Source organism: Ceratotherium simum, chromosome 33, assembly GCF_057802395.1.
Source record: "Ceratotherium simum simum isolate JZ-2026a chromosome 33, ASM5780239v1, whole genome shotgun sequence".
Taxonomy (NCBI): domain Eukaryota; kingdom Metazoa; phylum Chordata; class Mammalia; order Perissodactyla; family Rhinocerotidae; genus Ceratotherium; species Ceratotherium simum.
The window spans coordinates 21,877,669-21,890,941 of NC_141932.1; the positions used below are offsets into that span (position 1 = coordinate 21,877,669).

Genomic DNA, 13,273 nt, shown 5'->3' on the forward strand with positions numbered 1-13,273 from the left:
AGACACGATCTTACTTTAATTTTCCTCACTCTCAAGAGGTAGGCAAGAAGATTCCATGTAACTGAATTTCCGTGGCTCAGAGAGGTCAAGCATTTTTCCAAGGTCACACATCGAGTGTGAATTAGAATTTGAACGAGTTAGAATTTGAACCCAGGCCTATCTGGTCTAGAGTGTAGACCCCTGTTGGGCTTGGTGCGTAAGAAGCTCAATTGCTGAGCTCGGCAGGTGCATGGGTAGACGACAGGGGCCCGCACCTTGAGAGGCAAAAACCCTTCCTCGCCACTGTCGCGCAGGGAAGATACCCACACCGTCTTCCCACCTCCGCTCACGCAGCCGCCCGCGCATGCGCCCTCAAGCCAACCGCCCTCCCTTCGAACCTGCCCCCTACAGGCTCCGCCCATCACCGTCCGGGGCCAATCCCTGGTGGAGGGCGGGGCCGCCACGGGAGTGGGCGGTCGCTAAGGGGAGTCAGGAGCCCGGAGTCGTGCGCCGGAGTCAGAACTGCGTCTCGCGACCCAGCTGCCGGTTGCTGAAGGCGAGCGAGCGAGCGATGCTGTCGCCGCCGCTTCCTGATTGGCTGCGGGTGGCTCCCTCTTCGTTCTGATTGGCAGCTGGTGAACTGGGTATGTAAATGAAGGAAAGGGGCCTGGGGAGAGGGTTACCGGCGGCGGGGTCCCCTTGGCAAGTTCGAGCCCCCGGTCCGGCAGGTGCGCCCCGGAGCTGTCCGGCGTTGAGACGCGCGGGCCTCTACGTGCCGCCCGCTCCGGCCGGGCCGGGTGAATCACGCCGCAGCCGGGGAAGGGGGCGGAGGCGCCGGCTCCCTGGCTCCGGCTGCGTGACTCACCCGCCCCCGCCGCCGCCGCTTCGGGAGGAGCTGCCTCCACTGCCTTCCGGAAGCGAGCGGAGGCCGAGAGGGCAGAACAGCCCACCGGGGACCCCGGCCCCCACGGCCCCGGGCGGCAGGCACCACAGCCAGGACGCGGGGCCGCGTCTAGGGTCCCGGGGTCTGAGGGGCCGGAATCCCCGGGGGAAGGCTGGCATGGCGCCGCTAGGGGGCGCCGGGCCCGGGGGGCGGAGTCGGGGGTGGGGGCTGAATTCCTGCGGTTCGGGACTCCCGGGTCTGCGGGCAAGGAGGCGAGGACCCAGTGTGAATCGTGTGAGGGGTCACTCTTAAGGTCCTGCTGGGCAAGGGCCCCGGGGGACTGGACCCTACAGGCTACCTGGCTCAAAAAAGCAGGCTGGACCAGGGGTCCAGAACTCCAGGGGCCCCCACCGCGGGGAAAGTGTGGGTCCTCAAACTTCTCTCCGTGATCCCCGGGCCCACCAGGATTTTCCGGCCAGCTCTGTCCACTCTGCCTGCCAAATAAATCCTGAGTCGACCAACTTCCTTCCGTGTCCACCACCACTCTCCACTCCAAACCAGCATCATCTCCTCCCACCCCCCCAAGAGTTGTGTAGCCTCCAAAATGATCTCGGGGCCACCCCCCCACCCCACCCCACCCCCGCTCCCAATCTTCCTCGAAGCAGCCAAGAGGATCTTCCGGAAACCTAATCGGTTCACAACACCACTCTCCTCCCTACTCAGAATCCTTCAATGACTTCCCACCAGACTCACAATAAAATCCAAACGCCTTGTTCCTGTCTACTCTCAAGCCCCCCCCCACACACACACACACTATGTCACTCTGTGCACCAACCACACTGGTCTTTTTTCAGTTCAAGCTCATCCGGCCTCTGGGGCTTTCTCTGCCTTTGCTGTTGTCCTCTCTTCCCTGAATGCTTTCCGCCTGGTTCTTCCATAGCTGACTCCTTACACTCGAGGGCTCAGCTCAAATGTCACCTCCTCAGAGGAGCACTCCCTGACCACCCCCAGAACCTTTTAGTATCTTCCTAGCACCATCTGTACATTTCCTGTATTTGTTTATTTGTTTGTCTGATGCATAGTGGACACTCAATAAATATTAAACTATGTGAAACAGGCACTTTTGTAGGTAAAAAAGAAAGGTTGAATATTGGACATTTCACACAGTTCATTGGAGAAATAAATAATAATAGTTATTATTAAGACTGCTTATTAATAGGAGTAATTACTCTGTACCAGGCACTGTTGTAGGTGCCTTTTGTGTATTTACTCTTTAAAACAACTCTGTGAAGTAGATACTATTATCACTCATATCTTAAAGGTTCAGGCTTTAAGAAAGCATGCCTAGGCTCAGAGAGGTTAAGTGATTTGTCCAAGATCACACAGACAGCAGTCTTCAGAGACAGGGTTTGAACTCAACATTGGGTTTCCATAACAGAATGACTCCTCTGTCCCCGCAGATGATGCTGAGCAAGGGCCTGAAACGCAAACGGGAGGAGGAGGAGGAGGAGAAGGAAGCCCTGGCAGTGGACGCCTGGTGGCTGGATCCCAGCCACCCAGCAGTGGCCCAGGCACCCCCGGCTGTGGCCTCTAGTTCCCTCTTTGACCTTTCGGTGCTGAAGCTCCGCCACAGCCTGCGGCAGAGCGAGCCGGACCTGCGGCACCTGGTGCTGGTCGTGAACACACTGCGGCGCATCCAGGCATCCATGGCACCCGCAGCCGCCCTGCCACCTGTGCCCAGCCCCCCCGCAGCCCCCGGCGTGGCTGACCCCTTGCTGGCCAGCTCAGACGCTGCCCTCTCAGCCTCCATGGCCAGCCTCCTAGAGGACCTCAGCCATATCGAGGGCCTGAGCCAGGCCCCCCAGCCCCTGGCGGACGAGGGGCCACCGGGCCGCCCCACTGGGGGAGCCCCACCTGGCCTGGGGGCCTTGGACCTGCTGGGCCCAGCCACTGGCTGTCTGCTGGACGATGGGCTCGAGGGCCTGTTTGAGGACATCGATACCTCCATGTACGACAGCGAACTCTGGGCGCCAGCCTCTGAGGGCCTTAAACCTGGCCCTGAGGGTGGGCCGGGCAAGGAGGAAGCTCCAGAGCTGGACGAGGCTGAGCTGGACTACCTCATGGACGTGCTGGTGGGCACACAGGCACTGGAACGGCCACCGGGGCTGGGGCGCTGACCCCCAGGGCTGGAATGGTTGTCTGGTGTCCAAATTGAGCCTGGTGGCTGGACCTACTCTCCATGGAAAGACACAGCTGGCTCCCTTAGAACAGAGAGGGGCTTTGGAGAGAGAGAATCTAGTCCTGGGTAGCTTCACCTCCGTCCTCTTGTTTTGGGCTGATGGAGGGAGCCTGGGAATGGCCCTCATGCTAGAATGACAGGGCCTGGCGGCTGGACTGTGATTGGACCAGGCCCCGTGCTGGACTGAATCCCCAGAGGTCATAGCCTGGAATACTCCTTCCCTGATGTGGGAAGGGACCCCAACCAGTTTTTTTGAAATTAAAACCAGTCCTGGGAAGTCTGTAGTCTGTGTGTGCTTCTTTGTCTCTGGGCCAAGGCCAGCGTGAGATGTTAATCTCTAACATCTATTGAGCGTGGATTGCGCACCCGGCATGGTTCTGAGCCCTTGACATGTGTTAGCTCATTTAATCCTCGTATCAGCCCCACAAGATGGGCATTATGATTATCCCCATTTTACAGTTGAGAAAACTGAGGCTCTAAGAGGTCATCGCTCGAGGAGGTGGGTTTCAGACCATGAACTTTACTGCTGTGTTGGTCTGAGAAGCAGATCAATTAGGTCTGGTAGCTGGCCCTCTAGACAAGCTCCCTGGAACATGCTCAGCCAGGCTTCCCTGATGCACTTGTGTACTTAATGGTGGCGGTGATGGAGAAGCCCTAGGCCACTTTTTAAAAATGAAATCTAGTCCTTGTCTGGAGTCTATTACCTGGGGGTGGGGGCAAAAGGGAGCTTTCAGAATGAGCCAGCTCTCCAGGAAAATGGTGAAAGAAAGGGAGACCCCAAGTTTTAAAAAATAAAATCCAGTCCTGGTCTCAAGTTTCTTTTTGGGTAAGGGATAAGGCAGTGTGGGCGCCATAAAGCCATCAAGCTGGGTGGCTTCGCTGAACTGGCAGGCGATCTGGCTTCCTTCTAGAAGAAACCCAGGCGCTGGCGAGCTGGGGCCACCTGCCTGCCTGCCTGTGTGATAGGGCTGGCCCGAGCGCCGGGTGTCTGCGCCGCCCCCGCGGTCCAGCCGCATTCCTGGCCCGGCTGGGAGGGGCCGCACACTCAGAGGCCTGGCACGGGACCCAGGCGGCGTCCTTCCTGGCGGCTGTGGGGGCAGGGCAGCGCCCGGGGTGCGGGCGGGGGAGGGGCACGGGGCAGCTGCGGGGGTGAGGGTGGGGGTGGGGGTGGGGGGCGTGGGGAGAGGAGCAGAGGGCCGGACGGTGACCCGAGGGGCCGGCTGGGCCTCCGATGGGGGAAACGCCAAAGGGGACACCAAAATCGCTGGGCCCCAGTGCCTGCCCTCTGGCCGGAAGCTTCGGGGCGACTGAAGCCGGGGTGGAACTGGGGGAGGCGGGCAGCCTTGGGCCGGCCCCTCGGGCCGGGAAGGGGCGGGCCCAGCGGCGCTTCCTGGAGGAGCGGAGGAAGTCGTGCCCATTTCTGGAAGTGCATGAGGCGGCCCCGGGGAGGGGAGTGGAAATGGCCCGAAGGGAGCTCCTGCCCAGGCTGAGGGTCTTCCAGGCGCCTGACTCCAACACCTGGTGACTCCAACCCCCTGGGGAATGGGGCTCAGGCTCAGTTTTGACCCAGACCCAGATCTTATGAGTTCAGCAATGCCCCCTGGTGCCCAGTCTGGGGGTCTGTGATGCCCCTGCCTTAGATTTCCTGGAGATCTGTCCCGTGGCCAGAGTCCCCCAGTGTGGGGTCAACAATGCCCTCTGTTTACAACACCCTGGGGGCTTGTTTCTGGGTGCCAAACTGGGGGATAATCTGTGATACCTACTATGCAGACAGCATACCCATCTGTCAATGATGCTTCCATCTGCCCGTGTGCCTGCTGGGCTTGCCATGCCCCCCTTACCCCAGAGCCTCTGTGTACAGTTGCACAGATTGTGCACTGCACATGGGCTCCATGTTTAAAGGGCTGCCACGCATGTGGCAGGCACTATGCATTTACATATTTATCATGACAGTTTCCCAGCAGATGGAGGTCAAGTGCCTTAGAGAAGGGGCATGCTTTTTGCACAAAAGCACCATATGGGCTGGATCAGCCCTGGCCCCATCCCCCGGGTGCCCTCAGGTTTATGAACAGCTCGTGCCCGAGGACCTGCCCCACTCTCCCCGTGTCCGACTCCCCGACGATTGTACAGGCTCCCTGGTTCTGGTGTGCCCCTCCGCCTTCAGGCTCAACCCCAGGAGGCCACATTACCTCGGCCAGCAGATTCCAGGGCCCACACCATTCCTGGCTGAGCCGCCAGTCCCGGCGCTGCTGGTGGTCTTCACAGAGCCTCTGTGTGCTCCCACCATGACACCCCCTCGGCCAGCACCCCTCCACGGCATTCACAGGGACCCCCGCCACATACACACACGCTTCTCCTCCCACACCGGGGAGACCTGTGACCATCTAACCTCGGTCTCATTTTCTTCCCTCCCTCCCTCCCGTCTCGCCTTCCCTCATTCAGCAAAGATGAATTTATAAGTACCGACTTTGTGCCTGGCCTTATATAAAAGGCAGATCTGACCACATCTCTCCCCTGCCCTGGACCCTCAGGATTTATCCCAGTCCTGTGGGATCTGAACTCTGCCCCTCTCGAGGCTAACCTTCCACCCCTGTCCCATTCACCCATTCAGTGAAGATCTACTGAGCACCTGTGGTGTGCATTCCTGGTGCAGAAATCTAATGATGCTTAGTCAACGATTACGGATGCAGTAAGCTATGAGCAAAGGTTGCATTGAAGGTCAGACCACCTGCGCTTGAACCTCAACTTTGTCGTTCTGTGGCTGTGTGACCCTAGGCAAGGTACTTAACTTCTCTGGGCCTCAGGGTCCTCATCTGTAAGCTGGAACAGTAATGTACCCACCTCAGAGGATTGTCGTTGTGAAGGGAGAATGTTCTAGGCAGAGAGAACAGCATGTGCGAGGGTTAGGGGGTGAGGGGCCCTACCACCTTTCAGGGATCGCTAAGCTGCTGGGTTTGACCAGAATGAGGGAGAAAGCAGTAAAGTGAGTGATGGGGCTGAGGGTTGTCAGGGGCCAGGACACACAAGGCCCTGGATGGGAGACTTTACTCTGAAGGCACTAGGGTAAAGGGATCTAGAAGTAAAGGGATCTCTGGCTGCCATGTGGTGGTGGGAAGGTGGGACTGGGGGCCAGAAGTCCGGGGGGGATACCGGGAGGGACAGAGCAGCCATGGGGATGGGGAGGGGAGAGAAGGGGAGGGGAGAGAAGGGAAGGGGAGAGACGCTAGGGAGGACAGGCTGTGGGAGTGACGAGCTGCAATGGAGGAGGGGCCTAGGATGAGACCCAGGGCTCTAGCCAGGGGACTGGGGGGACGGTGGGGGTACCCTGGGATGGTGACCAGGAGGTGAAGCAGGTCTGGGGTGGGCACTGAGGCCAGAGAGGGACATAGTGGGGGCAAGGGACTGGAGGCACACCCAGGTGAAGGCATCCAGGCAGCTGAGCCCCTGGGCCTGGAGCTCAGTGGAGAGGACAGGGGCGGGAGCAGGCATAAAGGATGGGGTGAGGGAGATGTCAGTTTCCCCTGCTGTGCTGGGTGGGACCCGGCTCATGCTCTGCTCACACTGGCTGGGGAGAGGGTGGTCCCAGAGCAGAGGCTTCCACCTCCCTCCGCAGCCCTGCAGGATGTCCTGTGTTTACTGAGGTGGCCTTGGCCGGAACCAGGACAGTGGTGCCACCCCCTAAACTCAGCTTCCGGCGGCCACACCCCCTGGTGTGTGGAAAAGCAAGAGACACAGAGAGAGAGACAGAGAAAGAGAGACACAGAGAGAATGAGACAGAGATACATAGAGACACAGAGAGACAGAGACAAGGAATGAGGACAGAGACAAAGGGAGGTACAGACATAGAGGGACACATAGAGAGACAGACACACCAAGAGAGAGACATACCATTCATGACAAAAGATTCACAGCAAACTAGGAAAAGAAGCTTCCTTCACCTGCTAAAGGGCAGCTGCAGAAACACAGCTAGCATCTTATGTTATGGCAAAAGACTGAATGCTTGTTCCCTAAGATGGGGACACGGAAGGACACCTCTGAGACGTGGAGAGACAGGACAGGACAGGGTCTGTCTGACCCTGAGCAGAGAGGGTAGATTCTCTTCCTGACTCTAAGTGGGCCTGTAGTCAGGCTCTTTCCACCCTCAAGCTCTGCTCTGTCCCTCCTATAGGTACCCAGGACCCTCAGAACAAAGTCTCAGCCCCTCCCCACGGCCCTGCTGACCAGGGCCCTCCCCTCAGGGTCCCCCCACACTCTCACATTCACCAGTTTCTCAGAGGCACCCTTTGCACAGCTGTTCTATCTGAAACCCACTCTCATCTGTCCACCACTCCCAGCTTTGCATGAACTCCTACATATCCTTCAGGTGCCAGCTCAAATGTCACCTCCTCTGGGAGGCCCTCTTGGCCCTTTCTGATAGTACCAGAGTGCCAGGCTCCTCTTATAGACCTGCAACTGTCCCTCATAGCACTTAGCATGGTGTGTAATTACACACTAGTTCTGTTGATCACTTCTTCTTTTTCTTTTCTTTTTTTTTTTTTTTGCTGAGGAAGATTAGCCCTGAGCTAACATCTGTGCCAATCTTCCTCTATTTTGTATGTGGGTTGCCACCACAGCATGGCTGACGAGTGGTGTAGGTCCACACCCAGGATCCGAACCCATGAACCAGGCTGCTGAAGCGGAATGTGCCGAACTTAACCACTACACCATGGGGCCGGTCCCTGATCACTTCTTTAATGTCTGCCCCCCTTTGACTGTGAGTCCTGTGAGGGCACAGTCACAGTCACAGTCACAGTCACTGCTATGTCCCCAGTACCACCCAGCCCAGTGTTGGATACAGAGAAGGTGTCTGTGAATAGCTGGTGAATAAATGTATAAATGAGAAGGAGATGCTAAGGAAGGGGCATGTTTGGCCTGGGGACACAGGCACGAATAAGGACACAGTTTTCAGCTCCTGGAAATTTCCTATGTGCTGAGCTCTCTCTGGATTCAGGTCCCTTGCACAGGCTGTTCCCTCTGCCCATAACACTGTTCCCTCTTCTCTTGCCTAGCTCCTATGGGTCATTCAATTCTCAGCTCACATGTCCCCTCCTCCAGGAAGCCTTCCCTGACCTCCCTTCCTGGGGTGGAGCAGACACCTTCTACCTGTGATTCCCCCCTCACGACCCTGGCCATTCTGGGTCTGTCTCCCTGTTGGACTGTGACCTCTGTGAAAGCAGGCCTGGGCTGTCTTGGTCACACTGTGTCCCCAGCACCATCCAGCATGGGGCTGGGCACAGGACCAGGTGCTCATTGACTGCTGACACTGGATGAAGGACTGCTCCCTTCTCCCCTCTGGTTCTTTGCCCGCGTTCGTCCCTCCTTTGTACCCTTTTACCTGGCTCTCTCCTCCTCAACCCTCCAGTTTGACTTTAGATGTCACCTCCTCCAGGAATCCTTTCCTGAGCCTGCCCCACCTGTTGGCGTCCCCAGTGCCCAGCAAAGGGCCTGCCACCAAGCGAGGGCTTGTGAATGTTTGTGGAATGGATAAATGAACAGATGAATGTTTGAATGAACCGGTGAATGACAGAGAGACTGCGATGGGGTGAGGGTCTCCTCAGGCCCATGGGCAGCCCTGACCACACTATCCCTTCCACCTCTCCCGGAGGAGGGTTCTGGCTGGGTTCCGGCCACACCCCGACCCTTGGTGGCTGCCAGGCCTGGAAGGCATTCCCCAGAGCTCAGCACATTCCTGCCTTCCCCGGCGGCTGAGAGTGGGCAGGGGGCATTTCGGAGAGGAGGGAGGAGGCCCCCAGCATTCTGGGATCCTGCCAACCTGTTCCTGGTCCCCTATGCCCTCGGGAGTAGGCCCCAACCGCTCAGGGTGTGGAGGGGGTCAGGTCCACAGAGGGGCCGGCTGAGCTGGTGTGAGGGGCGAGGGGCAAGGGCGCCCACCGAGGTGAGGGCCCGGTGGCCGCGCCTGGCTGGACAATGGGGCAGAAGCTGCTGACACACACTTTGGGGATAATCCTGGCCTCATCCGGGCCCCGGCCCCAGGCCTGGGCTCAGAGAGCTGTGAGCAGCCGAGGCAGCGGCCGGGTGGGTGCGAGGGGCATGTGGGGGTACCTGTGCTCCCTGTGCCGCCCCCCGGGGTCTGGTGAGTCAGGGTAGGCTCGGGGCTGGGGGCTGGGGGTCAGGGGATCAGGGTGAGGCCTCATGGCCTTGGTTTGGGAGCTGCGCAGGTCTGGGTTCAAATCCCAGCGCTACCAATGACCTGCCGTGGGTGGCCCTGGGTGTCACTTACCCTCCCGGAGCCTCCTTGTCTGTCATGTGAAGGGGACAGAAGAGGGTTGCAGGGGCCCAGCAGAACGGGGGTTGGACCCCAGCTTCACCACCTCCTGGCTGTGTGGCTAAAAATTGGGCATAATATGCCCTCCCTGCACCCTTGATTCCAAGAGCTGTGGGTGCCCAGCACAGTATTTACCACACGACAGCTGTCCCCTCAAGTGGAAACTCCATTAAACAGAGAAGTGGGTCTCCCCTGTGCCCGGTCTCACTCAGGCCCAAAGTCCCCGGAGAAGTCTAGCCAGCACCCTAAGTTGTGCGAATAATAATACAAAATACAAGTAGTGCTCACTCTGTGCCAGGCACTTTTAAAAGTTTTTGGCCTCTTTTTAACTCATTTAATCTTCACAACAACCCCATGAGGTGGGCACTTTTACGATCCCTGTTTTAGAGACGAAGAAATTGCAGCCCAGAAAGATGCTGTGACTTGCCTAGGGTCACAGAGGCAGGAAGTGGCCAAGCTGGGATTTGAACCCAAATTGACCGGGAAAGGGAGTGGAAGGAGCCCCAGGAACCAGCGGGGCGTGCCCGGGTCTGGAAGCCAGGAAATAGGGCTGGTGGGGTGCGGAGTCTCCGAGCGGTGGTAACAACGTGCAAATCCCTGCAGCGGGGCTCCTGGTGGAGGTCTTGGCCCAGGCACGGGAACGGCGTGTCTCCGGGCTCCCCACTCCCTGGCGGTGGATGTAGCTGGGGGAGGGGGATGTTTGTTTCCCCACCACCCACCCCCTCGTGATGTCATGTCTGGGCAGCCAATGGCTAGGGTCTCCCCCTCCTCCCCCTCCCCATTCCTTTTCCCCCCCAGCCTGGGGCTGGGGCTGAGCAGACGGACCGTGAGCTCTCGAGGTGTCTGGAGGCCCAGTGGTAAGAGATCAGCCGGCCAGTTCCTTCACTGGCCAGGCTGAGATGCCGTGGGAATGAGACCCAGGGTCCTGGGAGGGGCTGGGAGGGTGCCTGGGGCTCAGGAGGCAGCGTGGTGCAGGAGTTAGAGGCACAGACTTTGGAGCCAGGCCCTGGGTCCAAATCTCAAAGTTCCCCTCTTTCTGGCTGTGCATCCTTGGAGCGAGATACTTTCCCCTTTGTGCCTCTGCTTTCCCGTCTCTGCAGTGGGCTGATGGAGGCCACCTCACAGGGCTGACGTGCGAGTCAATGAGTTGCTGCTTATGAAGAGCCGGGGAGGATGCCTGGGGAAGGGGGAGCTGTGCTGTTGGTGGGAGGCCAGTGCGGAGCTGGATTTTGTCCCTCACCCCAGGTTCCCCTTCGGTAGGGGAGAAAGTGGGGCCACGGGTGAGCACAGGCTGGATATGAGACACTGTGAGATGCACAGCCCGCCCCCCACTTGCCGTCAGAGACTAGCTTCCATTACTTGAGCACCTACTATACACTAGGAATATTCTAGGCACCTGCTGTTGTCTCACAAATCCTCAAAGCCACTCTTACTGGCTCCATTTTACAGATGAGGAAACTGAGGCCCTGAGAGGTGACATGCCTTGCCCAAGTGTTCAAACCTGAGAAGTGTGGGAGCAGGGACTAACCGAGGGGCCAGAGGCCTCTGCTGGAACACACACACATCACCACCACCCCCCCGGCCTCACTAGAAGGCCTCAGATAACGTCCAGGGGCCTGGATGAGTCAGGTCAACCCCCTACTCCCATTGCAGAAGGCACCAGATCACTGGTGGTTGGGGAAGTGAGGCTCTGAGAAGGGGGATTTCCTAAGTGAGGTTGGTGCCTGCCGTGGGGGAAGAGGGTGCAGGAGGGCAGAGCTGGGGGATTCCTCAGCAGGCCCTGTTCAGCTGAAGGGCCCCAGGGCCCAGATGACAGCCCCTCACCACAGTCTCTCTGAAGGGCATGAGAGCGTCTTAAATGGGCATCTAAGTTGGACCTTCCCCAGGGAGGTGTTGAGAGGATTTAATGAGCCAAGGCACGGAAGGATTTTGTACATAGTAAGTGCTCAAGAAATGGGGACTGAGAATTCTGGAAGCTCAGGAACGTACCAGGGAAGCGCCACAGCTCAAGAAATGGGCTGTTGCCACCTGCCTGGCCTTGATTCACCAGGAGAGCCCCATTAGATCTTTCCCCAACACAAGTCAAGGACCTCCCAGGAACCTCCCCACCCCTCCTTCCCAGGCCTAGGGGGAGGGGCAGAGCTGGGAACAGAGAGTGCCCAGGGTGGGGTGGGCTTCCTTGCGAGGCTGCCCCCACCTCACCACCCCCCAAGAGCTGGGTACGTGGCTCAGGAAGGGCACAGTTGGGCTAAATATAACCTGGGCTGGGCGGCTGTCCCGGGCAGGGATGAGGAAGGAGGGCACACTCTCTGGCCTCCGCCCGGGATGAGCTTCCTGTGCCAGCCTCTGGGTGTGACCCTCGCTGCCCCGGCCTGGAGCAGGGCGCTTGTGGCCGCGGAGATCCTTCCATCTCCACTGCCTCCTACAAGTACCAGGCTGCTCCCTCCTAGTTCAGGATGCTATGTTGTGTCTGGGACTCAGCATTAGCTTTTCAGACCTGGGTTCAATTCCTGACTCTGTCGTTGTGATATCTGGTCTCTAAACCCTCATTTATTCACCAGTAAAATGGGCTACCATGAGGCCATATCCACAAAGTGCATGCCCGGTGCAGAGTTGACACCAACAAGGTCTCTCCAGAAACATCTGTTTCCGGCACCCTCCACCCCCTGCTCCCGCCCAGCCCTGCTCCTGCCCCATCTGTTCTGCTGCTCGGGCCCCCTCCAGTGCTCCGAGCCACCAGTGCAAGTGAAGGTGCGGAGTTGGGGTCAAGGGCTTGGGTCCTGGCTGTGTGATCCCAGACAGGTCACTTCCCCTCTCTGAGCCTCAGTTTCCAAGCATAAAACAGCCATATCTAGGGGAATTCAAGGCCTATGGTTGCCAGCACAGGGCCCCATTCAGAGGAATGTCCCAGATGTGGGGGCCAACCCTACTTGGAGGGGCTGGGGGCTCAGAGGGGAGGCCGGGAAAGGACGTGAAGACCAGGACCCCTAGGAGAGACAGAGAGGAGCCCTCTGACGCTGTGGGGGGCCAGCCAGTGGAATGGATACAGCTGAAGCATTGAGGGGGTCTCTGTGTCCTCTATCCTGGCCAGTGGTGGGCTATGAAGGGCCATTGTGTGGCTGGGGGTGGGTGGGCAGGGGCGGAATGTGACTGCGCACAGCAGACGGGCCATTGTTTGAGGGAATGTGCCGCGTGAGGCCTGACCTTTCCCTGGGGAGTGGGGGTTGGCGGGTTGGCATGCCAGGTGGGGGCCGGGAGGACAAGGCCAGAGTTGGGGGGAGGGGTGGGGAGACAGTGTCCATCCTCTTTTCCCCAGAAGGGCCTGTCGGGGTGGGTGCATGCTAATCCCAGCTCTGCTTCCTTCTCACTGTGCTGTGTGACCTTGAGCAAGGGTCTTGGCATCTCTGAGGGGCTAGAGTTTCCACCGTGAGGTGGAAAGTGAAGGTCTCAGCACAGGACTGTCAAAGAGTAACCACTCGATAACCCATTAGTTATTATTACCTGTATAAGGGGCTGGAGCCTTCAGCCCAGTTGAAGTCCCGGCTTAGCCATTTGTGACCTGGACAAGTGACTTCCCTTCTCTCAGGTGTCTTCTTTGTAACGGGCTCAAAAATTGTATTGACCTCACAAGGGTATTCTGAGGTCCATGTGCGATGACGCCTATGGGACATTGGACATGAGACAGGACCACAGGAAGTTGTTAATAATAATAACAGCAAGTGCTTATCAAGCGCCCACCATGTGCCTGGCACTTGATATTTATTAATATAAATATTTGACCCTCCCAACAGCCCTGCGAGGCAGGAGCTCTCATTCTCCCCATTTTATAGATGAGGAAACTGAGGCC

The 13,273-nt window shown here is 58.3% G+C and overlaps 1 protein-coding gene across 1 annotated transcript; it reads left to right on the forward strand.

The window, feature by feature from the left end:
* The first annotated feature begins 477 nt into the window (after window positions 1-477).
* On the forward strand, window positions 478-3,378 carry SERTAD1 (SERTA domain containing 1). Its single transcript, XM_004441548.3, has 2 exons — window positions 478-623; window positions 2,323-3,378. Exon 2 carries the CDS (start codon window positions 2,323-2,325, stop codon window positions 3,037-3,039), a length of 717 nt encoding a protein of 238 aa, XP_004441605.1. The 5' UTR covers window positions 478-623; the 3' UTR covers window positions 3,040-3,378.
* Window positions 3,379-13,273: the final 9,895 nt, after the last annotated feature.

Excerpts from the sequence above, each read along its gene's own strand:
- SERTAD1 (XM_004441548.3), top strand. The coding sequence starts at position 2,323 with ATGATGCTGAGCAAGGGCCTGAAACGCAAACGGGAGGAGGAGGAGGAG.